The sequence below is a fragment of the Fundulus heteroclitus genome, chromosome 19, assembly GCF_011125445.2.
Source record: "Fundulus heteroclitus isolate FHET01 chromosome 19, MU-UCD_Fhet_4.1, whole genome shotgun sequence".
NCBI classification, from domain to species: Eukaryota; Metazoa; Chordata; class Actinopteri; order Cyprinodontiformes; family Fundulidae; genus Fundulus; species Fundulus heteroclitus.
The window spans coordinates 5,155,971-5,182,965 of record NC_046379.1 but is presented as its reverse complement, the minus strand read 5'-3'; the positions used below and the strand labels follow the sequence as shown (position 1 = coordinate 5,182,965).

The 26,995-nt window shown below is 41.3% G+C and overlaps 1 protein-coding gene across 5 annotated transcripts in view; it reads left to right on the top strand.

Moving 5' to 3' along the window:
* The first annotated feature begins 3,061 nt into the window (after window positions 1-3,061).
* Window positions 3,062-26,995, top strand: part of asap3 (ArfGAP with SH3 domain, ankyrin repeat and PH domain 3) — a 51,411-nt gene continuing 27,477 nt past the window's right edge. For 2 of the 5 annotated variants that reach the window (XM_021317498.2, XM_021317497.2), the window contains exons 1-4: window positions 3,062-3,450; window positions 20,023-20,095; window positions 24,402-24,547; window positions 26,554-26,628. In XM_021317498.2, the coding sequence (XP_021173173.2) occupies window positions 3,322-3,450; window positions 20,023-20,095; window positions 24,402-24,547; window positions 26,554-26,628 (423 nt within the window). In that variant the 5' untranslated portion in view covers window positions 3,062-3,321. The remainder of the gene's footprint in view (window positions 3,451-20,022; window positions 20,096-24,401; window positions 24,548-26,553; window positions 26,629-26,995) is intronic. The other 3 variants (XM_012864557.3, XM_012864558.3, XM_012864556.3) reach the window with 2 other exon arrangements.

Here is a 26,995-nt window from a genome sequence, read left to right as displayed (position 1 = left end):
GGTGCTTTTACCGGTTGAAAAGGGTGAGCTTAAGAAGAGATGCCGTTCATGTGTTTGGTGATCTTTACAAGAAGATGAAGCTCTTGAGCAGACCCCTTCATGCACCTCCAAGTCTTTTTTTTTTCCTGACAGGCTGAAACACTCTTGTTGAACAATAAATCCCCCTCTCCCCCCTTTTTCCTTCCCCTCTCCCCCTGTTTTTAGTCATCTGTGCTGACCGGCCGAGGGGGTATGTTACGGTAAGCCTGGGCCTCCTTCCCTGACATGGGTCTTAAATTAATAACAGGTCTTGTGGAGCTGAGTCAACAAGCAAAGTGATCTGGGGAGTGAAATCCAGTGCTACCACTCCAGGCTGCTGGGAAGCATGTGGTACGCATATCCGTGCCGCTGTAATCTGCGCTGAGAGATGTTTGTATCAAAGGAAATAAAGAGAAGCTGGGAGCTACAAGAAGCCAAACGCTGCAAAAAAAAAAGTGTGTTTTATTAGTTGGTAAAAGACGTGAAGAGTGCATTTACTGCAAGCAGCGTTAAGGTGGGCGTTTGTTGATATGGGGAATGACAATATAAGTGAAGCATATGGTGTTAAGAAAGGAAAAGGGTGGAGACCAGAAGAGAAAACATAAAATGAGTCACTGCAGTTTGTTAATGCAGGTGACGCAGCTTGTTTTCCACTTTTTTAATCGCTCACTCCACCTTTTCTTCACATGTGGTGCACCCTCCCAGCCCCACCTTCTTGTCACTTAAAAAAAAAAAAAATAATAAAATAAGAATTTCCACCTCAGATGGTCATTTTCTTCACGGGTTCACATCATGCACAGCCTGAGCGGAGCAATTTGCACAACTTCACAACGAGCTCCGGGCAGAAAAGCTGGCAAACACACAAAGACACGGCTTCTTCACATGGGGCCACCGTGGAGATGAAGGAGCGTTTTGTTGGGACGCAGCAAGCCCCTGCATGTGTGCATGCTTAAATGGGAACGTACACACAAATGTTTAGCACACACGTCACAGTGGCGATAAATGCAGCGCCGAAAAGGGCTCGGATCTACCCGTGCGTTTGTCTTACTCTTTCTCTGAATGAATATTCAAACATTCCCACAGCGAACCAGCGAGGAGTCCAAAGTGTGTCAGCAGATCTACGCATGCATGCCCTGTTTATTGCATAAACAGAGCATGCATGTTTATTACTTACTTCCATATCAGAGGAGGCTTTTTCATAATGATTAATAGGTTAAAGAGGAAGTTTTACAGCTTTCACTTTGTAGACTTTGGCTGAACAGCTGAGAGAAAACTCCACGGCTGGTTGTTTGCTCTCAGGTGGATTCTTTAGCACTTCCAGGGAAAAGGGTTGGAAAAAGCTTCTGGATACTTTTAGTTTCATGTTTACTGAAGGTTAGTCTGTGCAACAGCGCAGATAATTAAATAAAAACAACACATGTAAGCATAAGTTATTTACTAAGTAAAAAGCAAATCATTTACGTTGATCAACGTGAACAGATCCACAAAGAGGCCATGCGGTTCAGACACAACAAAGGTATTCACAACCCATGAATTCTTCAGATTTTTTGCTCAATACAAACATGAACATAAGTTTCACATAGAGCATAGCTTTGCAGGACGCTTGACTAATAGCTGTGTTGTCAACAGATTCCCCCACCTGAGTACCGGATCTCTTCAGCTCCTCCAGAGTAACCACAGGCCTCTTAGCTTCTCTCTGTATGCTGTCTTCACTCATCCTCTGAGTTTAGGTGGGTGGCCATGTCTTTGTTGATTGCAGTTGTCCCATCCTCCTACCGTGTTCAGATGATGGATTGAACAGAGCATGATCTTTTATGATCCAATGCTGCTTTAATTGTGTTCTCTAACAAACCTCTGAGGCCAGAAACAGAACAGCTGCATTCATGCTGAGGTTATATCACAAACAGCCTGACTCTGTTTACAAAAGCGGTGACCTCTGAGGGCAATTGGATGCGATGGGTTGTTATTTTTGGGGGTTTAAGAGTAAAGGGGCTCAACAAAAAAGCACATCACACTTTTTTTTAAAGATTTTTATGTTTAAAAGACACTGAAAACGTGTAATTTTCCTTCCAAATGACAACTATGCACTACTTTGTGTTAGATTGTCATATAAATCCCCAATAAAATACAGTGAAGTTTGTGGTTGTGACACAAGATGTGAAAAAGTTCAGGGACAGGAATAAGCTTCCAAGACACCGTACTTTCTCTTGCATTTATTGAGCACACTGAGCAGCAGCAGTCATTTTTGGTAGAGCAAATAAAACCCCTTAGCCACAAAGTAAAGTCATTTTTGTCCAGATGAGTACAGTGAATAAATAATCTTATTCCTCCACAGCTGCAGCAGTTTCTCCTGTGTGTCTTCTAGTAGGATTTGTGGTCTGTGGCAAAAACAGGAACAATTGCAGCTTCCTCAAATTATCCGCACTGCTCACCCTGAGGCAAAGTTCACTGATACACCTCCTTTCTCTGAGCTGACAGGCTTGACAATGTTAGGCATGCAGGACTTGTATAGTATATTCTTGCTTTTTTTTTTTTTACCCCTTTTTATTCACTGGGTGTTTTCTGGATATTTCAGGAAATGTCAGTGAAGGGGAGGGAGGGACTTCAGTAATCCTCCTTCAATGAAAAGCGTATTGTGAGGCAGAAGAAACCTTAGAATCTCACGGCCAAGATGGGAAGCACGTCTAGATCTCTGCAGGCAAACCTACATGCAGCTAGGTTTATTATGCAGATTAGAAAAATGCAAAAAAAAAGGTATTTTTGCAACTGCCAAAACCCCATTGTCCAGCAACAACTTATAATCAATGAGTGTATGGAGATTTAGAATGAGATTCCCTCACTTCATTCATTCAAATCTCTCGAGTTCACATCGCTAAGAAGGGCTTCTGCTTATCCATGGCGACCGCTCTTGATGCTCTGAGGGGTTTGAATAGAAATGAGAGGTATTAATGAAAGGGACAACCCTGTACTCTCCTCTTTCCAGAGTGCCAGAAAGTTTTGCCACGTGATTCCGCAGAGATCCCGCCCACCCGGAGCGCGCAGCAAGATCTCAAGGCGCACGCATCTGCTGAGCGCAGTGTACGCGCGCAGTCCGACCCCGGCGCTGCCTTTGGTTGACTTTATTCCTCTAAAGTCAGTTGTTGTGTTTTTTTTAGCCGTGTCACTTTTTCGCGCGGGTCTGTTTCCACGAAAGAAAAGAATTGCGACGCCACTTCTTCTTCAAATGGGAATTACATCCGCGCGTAAAACTTTGGCACACTTTTTTTTCGCTCGGTGAATTTCGGAGTCCGTTTTCCTGGAAACATGCCGCCGGAACGAATAAGCATTTCGGATTTTGTGGTGCTGACAAACGAGGATTTGTCTACGCCCGGAACCTCCAGCTTCCAGTCCAAGATTGTTAACTGCAAGAACACCGTTTCAGCCGTGGAGGAGGTGAGAAGAGCGGTGTGGTGGGGGGCGGTTCACCTCCGCTTTGTCTGTTTACCTGTTAGGTTTCATAGCGGAGCGGCTCCAGACAATGGGCTCTACACACTGACCGTTGGAGGAATTTAAAATCTAAAGCACTTTGAAGATCCAGACTTGCTTTTCTGAACGGTTTCATCTTCCAGAACCAGGTAGAAAAACAACATATAGGTGATCCATTCCCGAGGTAAAGCAGAGGCGTCACCAACAGGGGCCCAGGAGGGAAATGGTCCCCGCTACAAATTATAAGATTTTTTTGATGTTAATTCGAGAGAAAGCAAGTTTGAACGGGTTGGAACTTTTATAGATTTATATTTTATGCTTATTTTATCTTTTTCTTTCGCAAGATAATTGCTTGTAAATGGATACAAAGCCTTTATGTTTTTGATTTCCCATGTTTTAATCCAACCTGATTATTTACTGATGTCAGGCACATTTACAACGTCTCTGCTAATTCTTAGTATATCCTTCAAATGAGCAAAGTAGCATTTATTTAATAATTGATTGCAAAATTCTAGTCTCACCCTCCTTTACCTGTGAGTTTGTGCAGTTTAACTCGCCTTGGGCTCCGCAGTCTGATCTGAAAACAACGTGATCTCTTTAGTTTGATAGATTACAGCCTACGAGAGAGAAAAATTAAGGAACTGGCTCTGAATCGGCTTTTAATGGGGCTGTGTCTCACTCGCTCAATGTACATCAGATTGAAATACCGTAGAAAATGTTGCACAGCATTGCACTGTCTAAGTGGAGGCTGCTAGCTGCTCAGATCTACCAGTCAGTCTGCTGCAGCTACCTGCAAACACACTCAGGTTTCTGCAGTCTGTCTTGGCATGCACTGCAAAAAGAGAACTAAAAGTGAGTCAAATTTTCTTGAAATTAGTGTTTTTGTCCTTGATTTGAGCAATTAAACAAGATTATCTGCCAATAGAATTAGTGTTTTTACTCCTAAAATAAGATAATTAGATATATTCACTTGAAATAAGATGATGGAGATGAGTTGTTCTTATTTTAAGTGCAAAAATCTTATTCCATTGGCAAATAGTCTTATTTACCTGCTCAAATCAAGGGCAAATACACTCATTTCAAGAAAATTTGACTTACTTTTAGTTCTCTTTTTGCAGTGTGGCTGTAAAGTCTTAAAAAAGGGTTTAAACATCATTGAAACATAACAGAGACACCAAAAACCATCAAAATAGGTTTATACCTGGGAGCAGACATGGCGTAATCCAACCCCAATATTGAAGTTATAATGTCTTTCTAAGGTAAAGAGGCACCATCTATTCAAAGATGTTAGAATATGTTACAAAACAAACTCATTCTTCAAAGCTGAAAAGAACATTAATTGTGCTCAGGGATATAATTATTCAAACTTAATTAGCAATTTAAAAAAAAACCTTAGAAACAATTCAGTTCTTTAAAACTATCTTCCATCCATCTGTTGTCTATGCATGTTTGTCTGTCTTTGGAGAGTTGCGGGTTGCGGGGACTGGTGTTTATCCCCAGCAGTCGGTGAGTGAGAGGCAGGATACATCCTGGACAGGTCGCCAGTCCATCACATGGCAACACAGAGACACACAGGACAAATAACCTAGCACACACACACACACAGGGCAATTTGCAGAGTCTGATTAACAGTAATTTTCTTTTAACTGTGGGAGGCCAGAGAACCCAGAGAGAACCAGTACTGGTAGGAAGAGAGCATGCAAACCATGAATAAATACCCCAGGGTGGGATTTGAACCCAAGACGTTGTTGCTGCAAGGAAGAAATTCTACCAACAGTTCCACTGGTTAATTTTTATGTAAAATTCAGCATTTTTTTTTCAACACTTTTCCTCAGCACTTTGACTCGTCTCGTTATTGAAAAGTGCTTTATGAATAAAGTTGCCTTACATTACATAACGTAATTAGCTTACATAAACAGCTCCATAATGTATTTGTTATGGACTGACCGACTCGTTGTTAACCTGCATCCTGCCTCTTCTTAGTGGCAAAAAGGGTCTCACACAGATGGGAAACTGCAGCAGCCAATGCAGTCTCTCTTTCAGTGTAAGCATCAGTGTAACGGGTAGGGAAAAAAAACAAACTTTGTTTTGGGCAGATTATCAACATGGTACGATTCTTCTTAAACTAATATCGTCATATCGCCTACCTCTAGCATAGCATACAACAGATCCTGAAGTTGTATGTTGACCATTGGTTTCTGGTTAGCCATCATCTGGCCCTGTTTGAGATCAAGTTTGAAATGTCCAAGAGTTAAAAAAAGCAAATCTGCAGAAATCACTGTTTGGCCACAGAATATACATATAATACATGTAATACATGTTTAAGCTAACTGACATCATTGAACACAATAGAGGTTATCTATTCTGTCAACATGATATAGGTTATTTAGATGGTGGAATGAACCCCTGTTTGGTAAATGTATTTACACAAACATGTATAACACCATAGAATTGTTTTTATTTCAATAATCTTTTGACGATGATACTTAGACCTAATCAATGATTAAAAAATAAACACCCTCTCAAATTAAGGAGCAATTAGATTAGAGAACTCGAGGCCCACGATATTGAACATTTTTCTCATTACGCTCTTTATTGAGATGCACAGAGTAAATAAAACAAGGTAACATTTGTTGGCTAATTAGTCAAGCTATAGAGTCAACTGCTTAGCAGACATGTTAACTGCCTCTGTATTTGTAAAATGGCATTACCAGAAATAGAGCTCTGAGCACTTCTATAGTTTCCAAGACAGTTCTTGTTTTTCACCACTCCAAATATTTTCAAATAGCTGACTTTGTCTTGCTAGTTAAAAATGAAAAGGCGTTGGAGCCTTATTTCAGCCATCTGACTGAAAGTGTGCAGCAGGTGCTGCGGGAAGGGCAGCCTGCTTCTTAACATGACATTTTACTGTTTGTCTGAATCACGACCTCCCGCCATTTTCACCAGTGTAAGCACAACAACCTACTGCATGAATGCTGATGCACGTTGTTGCATGTAATGGATATCAGATAACGCTTAGGGAAGTATGCTTGGATAACTGAACAAGGATAGTCTTGCACTTCATCCATTTACATTAAGTTCAAAACTAACCTTTTTCAAAGAACCTTCAGCACTTTTTATTTTTAAAGGATATGCATCTTAAAAATCCCATGGCATTATTTTATTATTTTTAATGTTCAACAATTGTGTCAGCTGTGGCTGGTGGTAAAGCGTTTTATAAATAAAGTTGATGATAATTATGATAATTAAAAAAAACAATGTGCCAAAATACGAATTGACACATCAGACCTTGAAGAAAAGTGAAAATCGGTATCGGCCGGGAAAAGCCTGATCAGTGCACCTCTGTTTAACGTCGCATTTTAACACCATTATATAATACAGGCCACGCATTTCTGCTTTATTGTTGCTTTTGGGTGTTTTTTCCCACTTTATATGGACTTGTACAGCGTTCAGAAAAAAGTGGGTTGAATTTTGGTACTTGGTGCCATTCAGTGTGGATTAACCTGGATCATCAGGACAGTAATGCTCCATTTGTTCTGAAGTCAGACCTCCGAATTGGAAGTTTCCACTGGAAACACCAAATCAGAAATTCCGTGCAACAGGATCATACCCGATTTCCGCATTCAAGATTAGACTGAGACTAAGTTTAGCTGTATTTTATACATTTAACAATGGCTTTGTGCGAGCGTCCATGTTTTTTTTTTCTTCCTACTTTCAGACAAGAAGGAAACTGGAACATAAAAAGTTAAAGATGATGTAATCTGTGACTGGCCGGTTTCGGGTTCTGAGGTAAATCTGAACGCAGCATAAAGATTACCTAAGGCGAAGTTGCCTGGAAGGAGTTAACTGGCTGTCCTCGGCCTTGCTGAAATCAGACCGAGTTGGGACACAAACACAGGCCGCGTGTCACAAAAAGTCTCACCTGTTGACAGAACGTCGTACACGGGGTTTCCAGCGCGCTCGTGTGTGTTTGTCCGCGTTTGGAAGCATGCTGGTGAAGGACAGTTTGTGGCTTTTTTTTTTCTGTTTGAACTGCTGTGTTAGCTCCAGGCCTGTTTGAGGTCTCTGTGTGCAATTCTGTTTGTTTGAAGTGTCTCCTCCCAAAGATCCTCGGGCAAAGGAGGAAACGAGGAGAGAGAAGCTGCCATGAACTCTGCCAGAAAATAAATAATCCAGCTGCACTCAAACAAAGCCCATCCTTTCTCATCTTGTTACAGAACATTATAGATCAGTGAGCTGCTGTAGTTTAGTTTGAGTTTAAGTTCCCATCCGTTAGAATAACCCAGAATTTTCTTATTGTAATCAAAGGATTTAAAACGATGTAAAAATAAATAAATAAATAAATCCCATAGTAATACTTTTTTGCAGCAAAACTCTGTTTTTAAAACAGTCTGGGCCTTGCAGAGATTTGAGACGTTCTTTAGGAGTGCTTTGTGTCTAAAACCAGAACAATAAAGCGTATCTGCAGACTGCAGAATCCAGTTTTGGGCAGCTGTCTGATGCATTATGCTTGGGTTTAGGTTCTTTATTTTACGGACGCGACCCATTGGAAAATGCATAACAGAAATAGCTGTGTGGGGAGAGTCATGCTGGAATCCTACACATGTGCACACAGACAGACAGATGTAAGAGCAGCACACTTTCATAGATGGATGTGGGTATTATGTTTAGTCTCCCCAAGAAGCTGAAGCTTGATTAATGGCGAGGGTAAATGTGTGGGCATGTCTGTGGTTTGGGGCAGAGACGCTATTTAACCCTCCCCTTACCACTTCACACACACACAACCAGGTTGGCACTTATCTTCGTGATTACAGGAAAGACTGCAGAGGATCATAGCAGTAAGAAGCATGATTTATTTCCTATAACGGGATCTTTAAACAAATTGAAAAGCTTTCCCTGTAATTTAACCTCTGACGGGGTATGTTTGTAACATCTACTGTCGTAACGGCAGGATCACATGTAAGTTACGCGCAGAGTTGCTCTCCAAGCAGACCTTGTGTTTTTTTAGGTTTAGTCACATGAGACATGCAGGGCTTCTTATCTGTTGCAGGAAGGACCAGTTGTCTGGTCAGCTTGACTTTTTCGATGCATGGGGTGCGAGTGGAGCTGCACAGATAACGCAATCACAAACTGGAATTGGACAAATCTGCCGCGACCAGCGCTGATCCATGATCGACAACTCTCTCGCAATTTTTTGATCTTTTAACGCACCAACCAACATTGATGCACTTTTCTCAGTTTAATAAAGTCCAATAAAGGTTAGGGAAATACATTGCATATTTATTAGGTACACCTTGCTACTACGAGGTTAGATCCCTTTAGAACAGCTTTTAATCTTTACAAGTGTGGCAAGAAAATAACCCCCCCCCCTCACTATTACACTTACCAGCCTGAAGCATTGATACAGAGCAGGATGGACACGTGGTTTTATGTTGTTTAAAGCATATTCGGATCTTACCATCTGAATGACCCAGATAAAATGGGTACTTATTATGCCAGGCAATGTTTTTACTACTACTACTACTACTACTACTACTACTACTACTACTACTACTACTAATAATAATAATAATAATAATAATAATAATAATAATAATAATAATAATAATAATAATAACTTTATTTATAAAATAAAGTCTGCCCGAACATGACAAGGCAGCCAGTGAAGAGATGACAACATCTCTTCACTTTTAACTCCTGGTTTTAGTTAAAAGACGGCCAGCCTCATTCATAACTGTCTGCAAAACCCTAAAACTTTTCCCTGGTAATCCAGAGAAAAGGGCGTTGCAGTAATCAGTGCACAAGGACGCAAATGCACGGATAAGAATCTCAGCATTTTCGAATGATAAAATGTGCCTAATTCGTGCGATGTTTCTGAGAACCTCCTTCAAATGAGGCTCAAAAGTGAGCATAGGGTGAAACCACACTCCCAAATGTTTAATCTTATCCCTACATTTTATCACATGGTTGTCAATCTTAAGGGTAACAGTTAGAAGTGAGTGTAGTCGTTTCTGAGGTCCAATTACCATTAAGTCTTTCTTGTCTGTGTTAAAAAGCAGGAAGTTATTAGACAACCAGCCCCTAATGGTTGATAGACCGGCCTCTAAGTCTGCAGTGTTGTCTAAAGTAAAGGGTATGTATAGCTGCAGATCGTCAGCATAGCAATGAAAGGTAACTTTAAATGAACACAGAAGGGGACCAAGAGGAAGAAGATAGAGAGAAAATAGCAGTGGACCAAGAACAGATCCTTGAGGGACCCCATGCCTCACAGCAGAATACAGAAAGGTCTCGTTCTTAAAACTAACATACTGAGATCTGCCAGGCAGGTAAGATCTTAGGCATGAGTGTGCATTACCAGTGACTTCAATAAAGTTTTCAAGCCTATCCAGAAGAATACCGTGTTCCACAGTGTTAAATGCAGCACTTAGATCTAGGAGTAATAGAACAGAGGTGTGGTCGTTGTCAACATTTACCAGGAGATCGTTAACGACTTTGGTTAAAGCCGTTTCTGTGGAGTGGTTGGATCTAAAAGCCGACTGAAATGGCTCAAACAGATTATTAGTGGACAGATAATTGATGATCTGCTTGGAAACAACTTTATCAAAGACTTTAGACAGGAATGATAGTTGAGATACAGGCCGATAGTTAGCAGCTGTGTCAGCGTCCAATTCAGGTTTCTTCAGGATAGGAACAACCACTGGTGATTTAAAACAGGCAGGGAAAAGTCCAGGGGTCAGTGAAGTGTTGAGTAAGTGCAAAATACAGGGTCCTAGAACTAACCACTGATCCTTTAAAACTCAAGCAGGCAGAGGCTTCAAGGGGCGGGCTGTAGGTCGTGACCTACCTTAAAATCAGAGAGCCCTTGAGCAACACACGATGAAGCAACTGAGTAGACTGATGAGCAACCCAAAGGATGAGTGATCAAGTTTCTAACTGTAACAACTGTCTCTAAAAAATATATTAAAAAGTCATGAGCTGTCAAGTTTGTTTGGTAGCTGGTTTAATCTCAACAAGTTGTGACACAGTATTGAATAAGAATTTAGAACTAGAAAATTTCTGAAGAAATTTAGCAAGGCGCCTGCCACTTGGTGCGTACCGTACCGTCAGAAATAGCAACAGGAAGTAACACTGCAAATTTCAGGTTCCTACGGTCTTCACAGCCCTCGCAGCGGCCGTTGAAAGGTGCCATGTTAAGTCAATGGACCTCCTAGGAGCCTCTTGCTAGCAGCGTTGTCATGGAGACTCACTGACAGCTACAGCCCTCTCTGTCTGTAAAGGCAGAAGAACTCTGGCTACCCAGCTGTTGGTAGGACCTTCCTAAAGCTATTTCCGGTTAGCAACATGCTAACGCTTATCCGCAAGCATGGCTGTGTTCAGTATCACCGGGTGATGTTACTCTGTTAGTTTGGTTGAAATCCTGTACTGAGAAGTGCCTAAAAAGGGAGAAAATCCTAAAATTCACCAAATCTGTCAAGCAGAAGTTTGTACAGGCTTCCTAGAGCTACTTCCGGTTAGCAACATGCTAACCGTTAGCCGCTAACATGGTTGTGTTTAGTAACACTGGGTGAGTGTACTCTGTTAGTTTGGTCCAAATCCTGTACTGGGATGAGCCTCAAATAGGGAGAAAAAACGTTGTTTGTCACGTTGCCATGGTAACTCAAAATGGCGGGTGGTACAAAAAAATACTTCATGGGATCAGCACATATGTTTTAATATACACACTGTGGGGATTATAATACAAAAATCTCAGTCTGCCACGCCGGGTTTCGATCCCACAACCTCTTGCATGCAAAGCCTGCACTTTCCATCCGAGCTATACTGTAGCACCATATATGGGCATGCATCATGGGAACATAAGGGGTTTGGTCCCCCATTGAAAAGCATTGGATGTTTGACACCTCATAGCTTGGAGATGCTTTATTCCACGTAGCCCAAATTTATTGTGGAGCTTTCTCTCTAAAGGAAGAACAGACTCTGTGAAGCAGAAGTTGGTGAGACCTTCCTAGAGCTACTTCCGGTTAGCAACATGCTAACCGTTAGCCGCTAACAAGGTTGTGTTCAGTACCACCGGGTGAGTGTACTCTGTCAGTTTGGTCCAAATCCTGTACTGGGAAGTGCCTCAAATAGGGGTGCCAATACTTAATGTCACCAAACGTGACCAAAGTTCATTGGTCAGATTGGCCTCCTTTAGCAACTCAGCCTCACCACATCTGGGCCCAGAACTCAACATTTGACCAAAATGGTCAGTGGTGCCATTTCCCACATGTGGGTGGTGCTGTATTGGCCAATTGGGTCGTGTCTGGTTATCATGCCAGGTCCTGTTTGAAGCAAAGGCCCAATAGGAAAGCATGTAAAATCCAAAATGGGACAGAAAATTGACACATGGCTGAAAGTTACTTTAAAATTTTAAAATGTTAAGAGGAAGTGACTGTGCGAATTTCAGATTTCTACATTAATCACAGCCGCTGCAGCTGGCGTCGAAAGTTGCCATTCTATCTCAATGGAACGTCTCCCAATGGCCCTCAGAGTTCCGTCGTCATGGAAACTCACTGACACAGCTGCAGCGGGCCAGTCTAAAAAAGTGCAGACACTTGGTGTCCAAGTCTGCCTATTGGATTATAATGGAGAACTTTGCCTCGAACAACGCACGATTTCTCCGGAACCGTAAATGGTAGAGACGTAATTTTTTCTGTGTTTATTTCGTAAAGGATAGGGGAAGAAGACTTGCTATCGGTTTTTGCTGGAAAAAGTTTAATAAAGGCGTAAAAAATTATGATCTAAAGGACATTTTTATGAAATTTCAGAAATCCTCTGAAAATGATCCCGAACAAATCGCTCTGGCTAAAAAAGTATAAGAGATATCAAAATAATTCTTTCACTGTGAGTATCAGCAGGCTTTTGATGACCATGTAGCTCATTTTCATATTTTTACAAAAATCGGTGTAGGCACAGCGACGATGTAAAAAAGTGGCTGATGTGGGAAAATGCAGCTCCAAAGCGATTTCAGGATTTTGCACATTCACTACTCCCGAACAAATTGTTCCTGTGGAAAAACCGTAACAGTTATCCACAAAATTCCTTTTTCTTGAGTGCCAGAAGGGTTGGCACATTCATGTGTCAAAGTCTCATGTCTGTACATAAAACGGTTTAGGAGTAGTGACGATGCGAAAACATGTGATGTTTTGGATTTTTAGACGTCATTTTTCAAAACCGCTCCATAGGAAATGAATGGGGGAGGTTTCGGGTTTGTGTCGGTCTGAGGTGATTTGCGAAAAATCTATAAATGCCACACCAATGAGGGTTACATTTCCCGAATGCTGACAAAAATACCTACGTTTTGATGTATAATTTGTCTACATAGAGTGAAAATTGAGTGAGTAAGGTCAAGTTGTTCGGAGTTTTGAAATCTTTAAAAAAGCTAGAGTGGCCCACTCTAGCGGTTGGAGAATTCCGTCATTGACTTTCATTGTAAACGATGATTTCGCTGATTTTTGGACTTGAGCTTTGAGGAGTAACTGTGAAGAGACGATAAAAAATATCCACATGCCGTTTTCACTTCTGAGTAGTTCACAGATATATCTACAAACTGGAAGTTAAACGGTGTTCGTAGGTGAAAGCATGGCGACACAGTACAGCTTTGAAAATGGTCCTTTTGAGGGTTTTTTGAGGCTTTCTTTCTCCCCGACTCCATTGATTAATATGGGTTTTTTGGGGGGTGGTTTTTCGCTAATTTTGTTGCCATGGTAACTTGAAACCCCAATAAAAGTAGTAGCACACTATTCCCGACCGAGCCACAAGTTTTGGTACCTATATCGTGGGGGTGCACGCTACGGTTCGGGACGCATTAATCGTGGAATAATAAAGAATAATAATATTAACTAGAAAAATTTCTGAAGAAATTTAGCAAGGCGCCTGCCACTTGGTGCGTACCGTACCGTCAGACATAGCAACAGGAAGTAACACTGCGAATTTCAGGTTCCTACGGTCTTCACAGCCCTCGCAGCGGCCGTTGAAAGGTGCCATGTTAAGTCAATGGACCTCCTAGGAGCCTCTTGCTAGCAGCGTTGTCATGGAGACTCACTGACAGCTACAGCCCTCTCTGTCTGTAAAGGTTGAAGAACTCTGGCTAAGCAGCTGTTGGTAGGACCTTCCTAAAGCTATTTCCGGTTAGCAACATGCTAACGGTTAGCCGCTAGCATGGCTGTGTTCAGTATCACCGGGTGATGTTACTCTGTTAGTTTGGTTGAAATCCTGTACTGAGAAGTGCCTAAAAAGGGAGAAAATCCTAAAATTCACCAAATCTGTCAAGCAGAAGTTTGTACAGGCTTCCTAGAGCTAATTCCGGTTAGCAACATGCTAACCGTTAGCCGCTAAGATGGTTGTGTATGGTATCACTGGGTGAGTGTACTCTGTCAGTTTGGTCCAAATCCTGTACTGGGATGTGCCTCAAATAGGGAGAAAAAACATCATTTATAACGTTGCCATGGTAACTCAAAATGGCGGGTGGTACAAAAAATACTTCATGGGATCAGCACACATGTTTTGATATTCACACTGTGAGGATTATAATACAAAACTCCAAGTTTTCCATACCGGGAATCGATCCCACGACCTCTTGCATGCAAAGCCTGCACTTTCCATCTGTGCTACACTGTAGCACCATATATGGGCATGCATTATTGGAAACATAAGTGGTTTGATCCAAAATGGCACAGAAAACTGACACATGGCTGAAAGTCACATGTAAATTTTAAAATGTTAAGAGGAAGTGACTGTGCAAATTTCAGATTTCTACATTAATCACAGCCACTGCAGTGAGGGATGAAAGTTGCCATTGTATCTCAATGGAGCGTCTAGCTCTGGCCCTCAGAGTTCCGTCGTCATGGAAACTCACTCACACACCTGCAGCGGCCGAAGTGCAGACACTTTGGTCACAATAAGTCCCATTGGATTATAATGGAGAACTTTGCCTCGAACAACGCACGATTTCTCCGGAACCGTAAATGGTAGAGACGTAATTTTTTCTGTGTTTATTTCGTAACGGATAGGGGAAGAAGACTTGCTATCGGTTTTTGCTGGAAAAAGTTTAATAAAGGCGTGAAAAATTATGATCTAAAGGACATTTTTATGAAATTTCAGAAATCCTCTGTAAATGGTCCCGAACAAATCGCTCTGGCTAAAAAAGTATAAGAGATATCAAAATAATTCTTTCACTGTGAGTATCAGCAGGCTTTTGAGGACCATGTAGCTCATTTTCATATTTTTACAAAAATCGGTGTAGGCACAGCGACGATGTAAAAAAGTGGATGATGTGGGAAAATGCAGCTCCAAAGCGATTTCAGGATTTTGCACATTCGCTACTCCCGAACAAATTGTTCCTGTGGAAAAACCGTAACAGTTATCCACAAAATTCCTTTTTTGTGAGTGCCAGAAGGGTTGGGACATTCATGTGTGAAAGTCTCATGTCTGTACATAAAACTGTTTAGGAGTAGCGACGATGCGAAAACATGTGATGTTTTGGATTTTTAGACGTCATTTTTCAAAACCGCTCCATAGGAAATGAATGGGGGAGGTTTCGGGTTTGTGTCGCTCTGAGGTGATTTGCGAAAAATCTATAAATGCCACACCAATGAGGGTTACATTTCCCGAATCCTGACAAAAATACCTACGTTTTGATGTATAATTTGTCTACGTAGAGTGAAAATTGAGCGAGTAAGGTCAAGTTGTTCGGAGTTTTGAAATCTTTTAAAAAGCTAGAGTGGCCCACTCTAGCAGTTGGAGAATTCCGTCATTGACTTTCATTGTAAACGATGATTTCGCTGATTTTTGGACATGAGCTTTGAGGAGTAACTGTGAAGAGACGATAAAAGATATCCACATCCCGTTTTCACTTCTGAGTAGGTCACAGATATATCTACAAACTGGAAGTTAAACGGTGTTCATAGGTGAAAGCATGGCGACACAGTACAGCTTTGAAAATGGTCATTTTAAGGCTTTTTTGAGGCTTTCTTTCTACCCGACTCCATTGATTATCATGGGTTTTTTGGGGGTTGGTTTTTCGCTAATTTTGTTGCCATGGTAACTCGAAATCCCAATAAAAGTAGTAGCACACATCTCGAGATCGAGCCACAGGTTTTGATGCCTATATTTTGGGGGTGCACGCTAAGTTTTGGGCCGTATTAATCGTGAAGGAAGAAAAATAAAGAATAATAAAGAGTCCGTTTAGAGGTGAATAGTAATAGGTGCCTCCATGCATTTGCATGGGAGGCAGTGCTGTGCTTCGCACAGCACTGCCTCCTCATTGCAAATGCTATGGCAGGCGCCTAACTAGAAAATTTCTGAAGAAATTTAGCAAGGCGCCTGCCACTTGGTGCGTACCGTACCGTCAGAAATAGCAACAGGAAGTAACACTGCAAATTTCAGGTTCCTACGGTCTTCACAGCCCTCGCAGCGGCCGTTGAAAGGTGCCATGTTAAGTCAATGGACCTCCTAGGAGCCTCTTGCTAGCAGCGTTGTCATGGAGACTCACTGACAGCTACAGCCCTCTCTGTCTGTAAAGGCAGAAGAACTCTGGCTACCCAGCTGTTGGTAGGACCTTCCTAAAGCTATTTCCGGTTAGCAACATGCTAACGCTTATCCGCAAGCATGGCTGTGTTCAGTATCACCGGGTGATGTTACTCTGTTAGTTTGGTTGAAATCCTGTACTGAGAAGTGCCTAAAAAGGGAGAAAATCCTAAAATTCACCAAATCTGTCAAGCAGAAGTTTGTACAGGCTTCCTAGAGCTACTTCCGGTTAGCAACATGCTAACCGTTAGCCGCTAACATGGTTGTGTTTAGTAACACTGGGTGAGTGTACTCTGTTAGTTTGGTCCAAATCCTGTACTGGGATGAGCCTCAAATAGGGAGAAAAAACGTTGTTTGTCACGTTGCCATGGTAACTCAAAATGGCGGGTGGTACAAAAAAATACTTCATGGGATCAGCACATATGTTTTAATATACACACTGTGGGGATTATAATACAAAAATCTCAGTCTGCCACGCCGGGTTTCGATCCCACAACCTCTTGCATGCAAAGCCTGCACTTTCCATCCGAGCTATACTGTAGCGCCATATATGGGCATGCATCATGGGAACATAAGGGGTTTGGTCCCCCATTGAAAAGCATTGGATGTTTGACACCTCATAGCTTGGAGATGCTTTATTCCACGTAGCCCAAATTTATTGTGGAGCTTTCTCTCTAAAGGAAGAACAGACTCTGTGAAGCAGAAGTTGGTGAGACCTTCCTAGAGCTACTTCCGGTTAGCAACATGCTAACCGTTAGCCGCTAACAAGGTTGTGTTCAGTACCACCGGGTGAGTGTACTCTGTCAGTTTGGTCCAAATCCTGTACTGGGAAGTGCCTCAAATAGGGGTGCCAATACTTAATGTCACCAAACGTGACCAAAGTTCATTGGTCAGATTGGCCTCCTTTAGCAACTCAGCCTCACCACATCTGGGCCCAGAACTCAACATTTGACCAAAATGGTCAGTGGTGCCATTTCCCACATGTGGGTGGTGCTGTATTGGCCAATTGGGTCGTGTCTGGTTATCATGCCAGGTCCTGTTTGAAGCAAAGGCCCAATAGGAAAGCATGTAAAATCCAAAATGGGACAGAAAATTGACACATGGCTGAAAGTTACTTTAAAATTTTAAAATGTTAAGAGGAAGTGACTGTGCGAATTTCAGATTTCTACATTAATCACAGCCGCTGCAGCTGGCGTCGAAAGTTGCCATTCTATCTCAATGGAACGTCTCCCAATGGCCCTCAGAGTTCCGTCGTCATGGAAACTCACTGACACAGCTGCAGCGGGCCAGTCTAAAAAAGTGCAGACACTTGGTGTCCAAGTCTGCCTATTGGATTATAATGGAGAACTTTGCCTCGAACAACGCACGATTTCTCCGGAACCGTAAATGGTAGAGACGTAATTTTTTCTGTGTTTATTTCGTAAAGGATAGGGGAAGAAGACTTGCTATCGGTTTTTGCTGGAAAAAGTTTAATAAAGGCGTAAAAAATTATGATCTAAAGGACATTTTTATGAAATTTCAGAAATCCTCTGAAAATGATCCCGAACAAATCGCTCTGGCTAAAAAAGTATAAGAGATATCAAAATAATTCTTTCACTGTGAGTATCAGCAGGCTTTTGATGACCATGTAGCTCATTTTCATATTTTTACAAAAATCGGTGTAGGCACAGCGACGATGTAAAAAAGTGGCTGATGTGGGAAAATGCAGCTCCAAAGCGATTTCAGGATTTTGCACATTCACTACTCCCGAACAAATTGTTCCTGTGGAAAAACCGTAACAGTTATCCACAAAATTCCTTTTTCTTGAGTGCCAGAAGGGTTGGCACATTCATGTGTCAAAGTCTCATGTCTGTACATAAAACGGTTTAGGAGTAGTGACGATGCGAAAACATGTGATGTTTTGGATTTTTAGACGTCATTTTTCAAAACCGCTCCATAGGAAATGAATGGGGGAGGTTTCGGGTTTGTGTCGGTCTGAGGTGATTTGCGAAAAATCTATAAATGCCACACCAATGAGGGTTACATTTCCCGAATGCTGACAAAAATACCTACGTTTTGATGTATAATTTGTCTACATAGAGTGAAAATTGAGTGAGTAAGGTCAAGTTGTTCGGAGTTTTGAAATCTTTAAAAAAGCTAGAGTGGCCCACTCTAGCGGTTGGAGAATTCCGTCATTGACTTTCATTGTAAACGATGATTTCGCTGATTTTTGGACTTGAGCTTTGAGGAGTAACTGTGAAGAGACGATAAAAAATATCCACATGCCGTTTTCACTTCTGAGTAGTTCACAGATATATCTACAAACTGGAAGTTAAACGGTGTTCGTAGGTGAAAGCATGGCGACACAGTACAGCTTTGAAAATGGTCCTTTTGAGGGTTTTTTGAGGCTTTCTTTCTCCCCGACTCCATTGATTAATATGGGTTTTTTGGGGGGTGGTTTTTCGCTAATTTTGTTGCCATGGTAACTTGAAACCCCAATAAAAGTAGTAGCACACTATTCCCGACCGAGCCACAAGTTTTGGTACCTATATCGTGGGGGTGCACGCTACGGTTCGGGACGCATTAATCGTGGAATAATAAAGAATAATAATATTAATAAAGAGTCCGTTTAGAGGTGCATAGTAATAGGTGCCTCCATGCATTTGCATGGGAGGCAGTGCTGTGCTTCGCACAGCACTGCCTCCTCATTGCAAATGCTATGGCAGGCGCCTAATAAAGAGTCCGTTTAGAGGTGCATAGTAATAGGTGCCTCCATGCATTTGCATGGGAGGCAGTGCTGTGCTTCGCACAGCACTGCCTCCTCATTGCAAATGCTATGGCAGGCGCCTAATGATGCTTTTAATAAGATTAGAGAAGTAAGTCGCCTCAACTGAGGTTCAGTTTCCTGGTCTTACCTGACAGGAGTGACTTCCATCTTCTCTACATACATAGTGATCTGCAAACCTTGGTTATTTGAGCTTTATCTGGACCTTTCTATCATCTCAGACCAGTCTGCTCGTTCTCCTCTGACATCAACGAGGCCTTTTCATCCTCACAGCTGCCACTCACCGACTATTTTCATTTTTCCAGACCGATCTCTGTGAACCGGAGTTTAGTTGTGCGTTTAAATCCACGGAGATCCCCAATTTCTGATACACTCAGATGAGCCAGTCTGGCACCAACACTCATGCATTGTTCAAAGTCACTTAAATCCCTTTCTTTCGCCGTTTTCACGTTGGTTTGAATTTCAGCGAGTCATGTTTACCATGTCTAGATGGCTAAATGTGATCAGTTGCTGGCATGTGATTGTCTGATAGACCAGTTGCGTTGACAAGTGATCGAACAGATGCACCTTATAAAGTGGCTGGTGGATAGGCCAGTTAACGAAGCAGAAGAAACTTAAATGAGTGTAAAACACTTTCCATTCAGTGACTGTAGCTTTCCATGTAAACACCCAACTTTCTGATGAATAAAACTCAGGGAGCGCTCCTAACTGGGACGGGCAGGTCTGAGGAAACAACATGAAACATGACATAATCTCAGCTGAATAAATTGCTGTCTTGTTTGAGCTGTTAGTGGTGCCGCTTGGGCGGAGTCCCAACACTGCAGCTTACTGCAACAAGTGGCCTTTGTGGGGGGAGAATAAACCGAATAAATAGTTCAGATCCTCAGGTTTAAAAAACGGTTTACTGCTCATGTAGAGTGGAGCCAGGTAACGACCTGTCTGTATCTGCATCCCGGTATAACCCTAACCTGGAAAGTTGCAAGTAACTCAACTGCACTTACATCATCTGGAGGTGTGCATGACAAGCCAAGACAGTTTTTTGTTTTCTGGATAAAACCTGTTTGCCTTAGTCATATACCGTGAGAAATTGAGGCAGACACACTTTCTGAACAATCCTGAAATCATCCTGCCACCATCTAGGCTAGTCCGTTGTGACTCGTTTCATTTCTGATTGTGCAAATATTTTTTTTCTGTATGTGTGTCTGTTGCAGTGTCTGGAGATGGACATCTCAACTCTGCAGAGGATGAAGAAAACAATTAAGGCGATACACACGTCTGGACTGTGTAAGTAGCTAAAGAGTGCATCCATTGGCCTGTAGCCACTCTCTGCGGGTGAAGCAGCCCAGCACTAATTTTACACAAACTGCAGCAATAAAAGCACATCAAAGAGAGGCTAACCGTAACGTTTGTGGGCTTTCGTGCTGTTGTTGACATCGACAAAAAAGTTTAGCAGCCCTGCGGCACAGCTAACGTCTACAGGAAATAGCAGTTTAAACGTCCATGAGCCAATGCTTCAAACATAATACACTAGGGAATGGTATTGTTTGTCATCCACAGTGTTCAGTAGTTTTTGAAATCTGTTTTCATACATTCAATTCAATTCAATTTTATTTATATAGCGCCAATTCATGATACATGTCATCTCAAGGCTCGTTCCAAAGTCAGATTCCATCAGATCCTCCAGGTTGGTCAGAAAGTTTCCTCTCTAAGGAAACCCAGCAGGTTGCATCAAGTCTCTCCAAGCAGCATTCACTCCTCCTGAAAGAGCGTAGAGCCACAGTGGACAGTCGTCTGTATTGTTGATGGCTTTGCAGCAATCCCTCATACTGAGCATGCATGAAGCGACAGTGGAGAGGAAAACTCCCCTTTAACAGGAAGGAGAACCTCCAGCAGAACCAGAACCAGGCTCAGTGTGAACGCTCATCTGCCTCCACCCACTGGGGCTTAGAGAAGACAGAGCAGAGACACAGAAAGCACAGAAGCTCACAATGACCCAGGAGTACTTTCTATGTTAGATGGTAATAGAGGATGATCTGCCTCCCTTGATGATGTCACAGCTAACAGAACGCCAGACCAGGTGTACCTTCAGCGGTCAGCAACCTTTATAACTCTAAAAGCCATTTTCCCCTTCGGTCCAGCTAAACTAGTTTGTTTAGAGCCGCTACGGCACTATGACTCTTTGAGATAAAAAGGTTGTTTTTATAAATCTACTATAAAAAATTTAATGGTTTGCTTTTAGGTTTAATACGTGTTATTCAATGGGACATTCAATGTTTTAAGAAAATTATGCAAAAAAAAGGGCATAGTTTGCAACCTATTAGCAAAAAAGAATTACAAAATACAGGGTCCTAGAACTAACCACTGTTCCTTTAAAACCCAAGCAGGCAGAGGGTCCAAGGGGCGGGTTGTAGGTTGTGACCTACCTTAAAATCAGAGAGCCCTTGAGCAACACAAGGTGAAGCAACTGAGCTATCCAAAGAAGGAGTGATCAGGTTTCTAACTGCAACAACTCTAAAAAAAACACAAATAAAAATATTAAAAAGTCATGAGCTGTCAAGTTTGTAGGTTTAATCTCAACAAGTTGTGACACAGTATTGAATATGAATTTAGAATTATACTTTCGACTCGTAAGACGTGCAACTTGGCTTGGGCTTGGATCAAATAACTTCCTAACAACTTTGGCTGCTAGTTTTAACAAGTGGCAGCATGTGAGAGAGGAAAAAATAAAAAATAAAGTAGGATTTCCTTGCTATTCATATATTTGTAAAAATAGATAAGGTACCATTTGGAGAACTTTAATGTTGAATATGCACATTAAAGGTGTTCGCCTGTAAAAGTTGCCTTTTCATACACCTGGGTAGGTCATTCTCATTCACACAACACACCCTGTGAGGTGGAAGATGTCATGAAATGTGTTGGCAATTGGCGCTATATAAATAAAATAAAATTGAATTGAATTAAATCACGGCCAGAGTTGTCACTGTTTGCCAAATAGTTGCTGAAAAATGTACGATTCCAAGAATCATAAAACATTAATGTTTAAGGTGCCGCAGGCTCCTTAAACATTAGTAGTTTAAACCTAAGAGCACAAAAGGTTTATCTAACTGCAGTTCTCATTCCTAAACAAGCCAAGCATGCCTATTTAGTAGCTTGTTTTAGAATAAATGTCTGGCATTATTAGTAGATGAACAATTTAGTGCTTTGGAAAAACTCCACATATTCTAGTTTATTTTTTTATCCTTAGCCAGATGACGTCAGGAAGCTAAAGTTGACATGACAGGGACAGGTTCCTTGTGTGTATCTGTAATTGTGTTTGTATATTAAATAAAGAGAGCGTGCTGTAGAGGTGTCTGTGTTACAGTAAATGCCGTGGGTGGTTTTGGCAACAGTCTGACGCTCAGCTCAGTGACCTTGCAGTCCAGCAGGTCAGAGAGTCTTCCTCCTGAGAACGTGTGTGTCATGCAGATCTGCATCGTCGTAATTTGGCAGGAATACCTCAGATGTGAGCGCTCTCTCAAAAAATGTTCAAAACAACTGAGTAACACATCCTAAAACTGTTTTCCCTGGTTGAGAGCCTGCTTCCCATTTTCGAGCGTTTGACTTTTGCAAGAACCGTCCAGCTGCGGCGCATTAGGCAACCAGATACAGTCAGCAGCTTTCCCGTATTCACAGAGCAGAGGTCCATCTCTGCCTCCATCTTCTTCCTGTTTAGCTAACTCAATTCAAACGGAGGAGTTCCGGTAATGTGATGATCGGAGGCCAGTTGGAAGCCTATTAATAACTTCTACATAATTAGAGCTGGTTGTGCACCCACTCCCCCCCATGGTCCGACGGGTTCATACCTCATCACACATACAGAAACTCACGTTGTGAGGTGCTCCCTCCCTTTTTTCCCTTCATAGACTCTGTGTCCACGTTTTTTTTGCCAGATTGCTGCGGTCTGTGACTCTGTGTGTGTTCCAGCCAGTGTAGAGTTTCTCTGCTGGTATTTGGCTCTTAATGGTCGGCTGTAAAAATCACCTTCGGACTCTTTCATGACTCAGCAGTTTGTGGTGTGAGACCTTCGTGCATCTCTTTGTAAAATCAAACGTTTTCATGCCAGCCCTAAATTTCTCATTTGATTATTTTCATGGTAAATGATAATTTCCTTTCTGCCTGTTTTCACAATATGTTTGTTTAAATTACGTCAGCTGACAGCGACAACGTCGTGTCTCCTGCTTCTGAGGTTTTGCTGATATGGAAAGGTAATAAAACTGACCACTCAGTGTGACAGTGAGAGAGAAACAGGCTTCTGATACAAAATGAAGGCTTTATTTTCAGCCATAAAACTTTTAAGTGATTTTTTTCACCTCTTTAAATAGAGACCGGACTTTATGGAAAGGTGTAAGTGTAACAAACCTTCCATATACTGTGCCGGCACAGACTTCTGTTTTGTTGCTTTTGGAGCAGGAGAAAGGAGAGCTAAGTGTGTTGTTTAGAGCCTCATTTTGAGTTTGTCTAATAGATTTTTAACGTTGCCCTCATGGAACGTCTGAAATCTCACAGAAAACTGGAACTTTTGGAGGGCGATTAGAACGCTAAAGCTGCTATCCAACTGTTTCCTACTCTGTCATGTATATTGATATAAAAAAAAATATACCCGTTACGTGGATCTAAACTTCAGAGAAGGAAGGAGATTTTGTGGAACATCACTTCCTGGTGATGTCTAGTTGTAGTCTGGGGGATGTGGGGATCAGATTGTGCAGGCTGCAGTGTCGTGGTGTGTTGGAAACGCAACGTGGGAGCATCATTTTCTCACGGCACAATGTTTCCCAAAGCCCCTGAAACAGATTTGTAATAATATGATAGAAGTGTGTATGTATTTATGGTCTTAGAGTTGGAAACACCTTTGAATTTAAAGTGGGAGATGACTTAAGCAAAATTATGCCGATGCTAAACCAGAAAGAAAATTTGAGATCCTCCCACCCAAAAACACCACGTTGATGGTTCTGTGCAGAATCAGAACGTATTTCCTCTCAACCAGGTTTATAAAACTGAAGTAGAAAGCTCTTGTTGTCTGTTTCCAACCTTCTTATATGTCTATTTAGTTCATTAGTACAACTTTGAATGGAACAAAACCCAAAAGCTCTTCACTAAATAGCATGTTTTTTTTCTTCACTTGAGCTGTTAATTTATTTTCTTTAAAACAAAACCATCTTTTACAATGCTTATAAATATTTTATTCATAAGCTCATATTATAAATGAAAGAAGTAAAATGTGTTTCTTTGCCTTTTAAACATCTCTAAGAAAATGTCAGTAGACAAAGTGTCCCAGTTGTTCGTTTGAGTTGTTTTTACATTGGACAGTAGAGATAAGGAGAAATTAGCTAACAAGATCAGAGATATCTCATATAAATTGTAAGCAAATATTAATCAATTACACACAAGCCTTTGCTTGTGAAAATGCAAGTCTTTAACCTCCCTAAATGTCGATCCAAAAAAGGTCAAGAAATAAAACAACTGGACTTTTATTCTGAAGCTGAAGACGTTTTGCTTTGCATCCAGGAAGCTGCTTCGGTCTTTATGCTCTGCTTATCTTTGTGTTTTTTAGCACACGTGGAAAACAAAGAGCAGTATATTGAGGTGATGGAGAACTTGGGGAACAGCCACCTGAGCCAGGACAACAATGAAATCTCCACAGGCTTCCTCAACCTGGCCGTTTTCACCAGAGAGGTCACCGCCCTCTTCAAGAACCTGGTGAGGGGGAAAAAGTGACAACTTGAACTAGAACCACAAAGACATAAACAATAGAGGGTTTTACAAAGAGGACAAAACAAAGATGAAAAGAAGCTGGAAACCAGAATCATTATGTGACTTAAACACAGATGGTGCATGATGTTTTTTTTTTTTTTTCTGAGCAGCTGCACCTTTTCTCTTGGACTGCCCAGAACTTTCCCTCTGACAGTCTCTGTGGTGCTGATAATTTATCCCAGACCTCCATGTGTGAGTCAGCAGCACTCCGACCCACATTTATCAGAGCCTGTTTATGGAGCTGATGCCTATCAGATGTCTGAAAGATCAAAATAGTTTCTTAAGGAGGTACAGCGAGAGTAGCAGACAATCTGCTGTCACGTGTGTCAGAAGTAACCATGTTATTAACAGGCTTACTGGATGCTAACCAAAGTTATCAATTCAATTACATTTTATTTATATAGCGCCAATTCATGAAAGATGTCATCTCAAGGCTTTTTCCAAAGTCAAATTCAATCAGATTGGTCACAAAAGTTTCCTATCTAAGGAAACCCAGTAGATTGTATCAAGAGTCCAGGCCTCTGTGCCGATACAGCAAGGTTAGCTGTAGAGTCAGCTCAGTGTTGGGCTGTATTTATCTCCGAGGAGAAACGCTGAAAAGTCATCTCCAGGTCAACACTGTAAGCCTGTGCAGGGTTATCTGGAGGTCATTAATAATGATGTTGCTGCACCTTTGTGGAAATGGTAGCTGGGTTCATGAAGAGTGGCTCTCAAAGAGCTCACACCCCTGATGAAACGTCAAGTTTTTGTGACGTAAAAACGTGTAACAGTGAAAGAAAAAAAACATTTTAAATCTATTTCATCCTTTATATATGGGATAATAAACTGTACAGTTGAGCTGTATAACAATAGCTGAGCTATATAAAGAATAAAAAGCCACAATAACCTGCTAACCCCTTAAATCAGGGCTGACTAACCATTTTGAAACTGAGAGCTAGCTCACTGGTACTGCTTCATACGAACGGCTACCTGTACTGTTCTTTGAACTGAAGAATCAGAGATCACCTTAACTTTATGCAATATCATGTTTTAATGCTTTTAAATTTATGTAAATACAAATATGATTAAAAAAGAAGATAAACTGAATAAAATAGCATTTTAGACGCAGCTCACTGGAGGGTTTTTGCTATTTTTTGAACAGGCTTGAGGGCCCCACATGTGGTTCTTGGGGGCTACCTGGTGTGACCCCTGCCTAAATTAATACTCTGTTAAAGCACATTTTGGTTCACAAACAGAATTTAGTCTTTGTTTGTAAAAGTCTTTTAGCCTTCTGCATTCTGACCTGGTAATGTTTGCCTGCCATACCTTGTAAAAGTTGTCCAAATGTGTCAGATGTCAAGTGAAAACTTTTTTTGATTGATTTTGAATTCAATGTCCCTCTTTATCTTCACTCTCCTCATAGACATCTAAAGGCTTTAACTTAAGGGGGACATATCGTGCTAAATTACACTTTTTTAGCCCTTAAATTGATTTTATCGTGTACTTCGAGTTCCTAGGAATGCAGAAAATGTAACCCAGGTGCTGCAAAGTTATCGTTATATTCTTTGTGGTCATATTTTTCAAGCCGTTCAGTTTTTCTCTGTTTTCTATTTTATTTTCTAAACAGTTACACTATTTTAATTCAACCTCCCAAATCGGAATTTAATTTCAACCCACTCTTTACCATTACCGAACATTCATTATGCTCCTAATTGCAACACATGGCTCCTCAGATCTGGCGAGTTTTATTTGGTGATTCACCAGTTCAAAATGAGTGCGTCCCCCATGTTTTTTTATTTTTTTTATTCACCTTCCCAGCAATGCAGAACTGTTGGGAAATGCAGTAAATGCGCTGAATACATTTTGTGTGTGTGTGTGTTAGTTATGGCTCATGTTTCACTTGATGGATGCCACATGTTATGAAGGAGGCTTGAACTTGCTCTTCTCATTCGCTGTCTGCGTACACCTTTCAGGTACAAAACCTCAACAACATCCTGGCGTTTCCTCTGGAAAATGTACTGAAGTCTGAACTCCGGGACAGCAGATTGGTGAGTATGGAGACATATCGTGCTGAATAACACTTGAATAGGGACGACTTCTGTAGATTATAAATAGCATTCACCTGCTACTAAGACACCAAGACCTCAGCAGCTAAATCTTTATTATAAATTCCTTGCATTTACTGTAGCTTTTGAATTGTTTTTTTTATTTGTTTTATGCTAACCGAGGCATATCTTCTGTTCTCTAGGCTCTGTGTTAATATAGCAACTCACTGGGTCTCTTTATTGGTCTTAAGTAATATTCGAAAATTTCTAAGAAACTAAACTTTTAGATTTTGTTAACTCTAAGCCATAAATAAGCCTTATATCAGCAGGATCTGAGGTGCACAACTACAAAAACGTCATAGGCTCCACC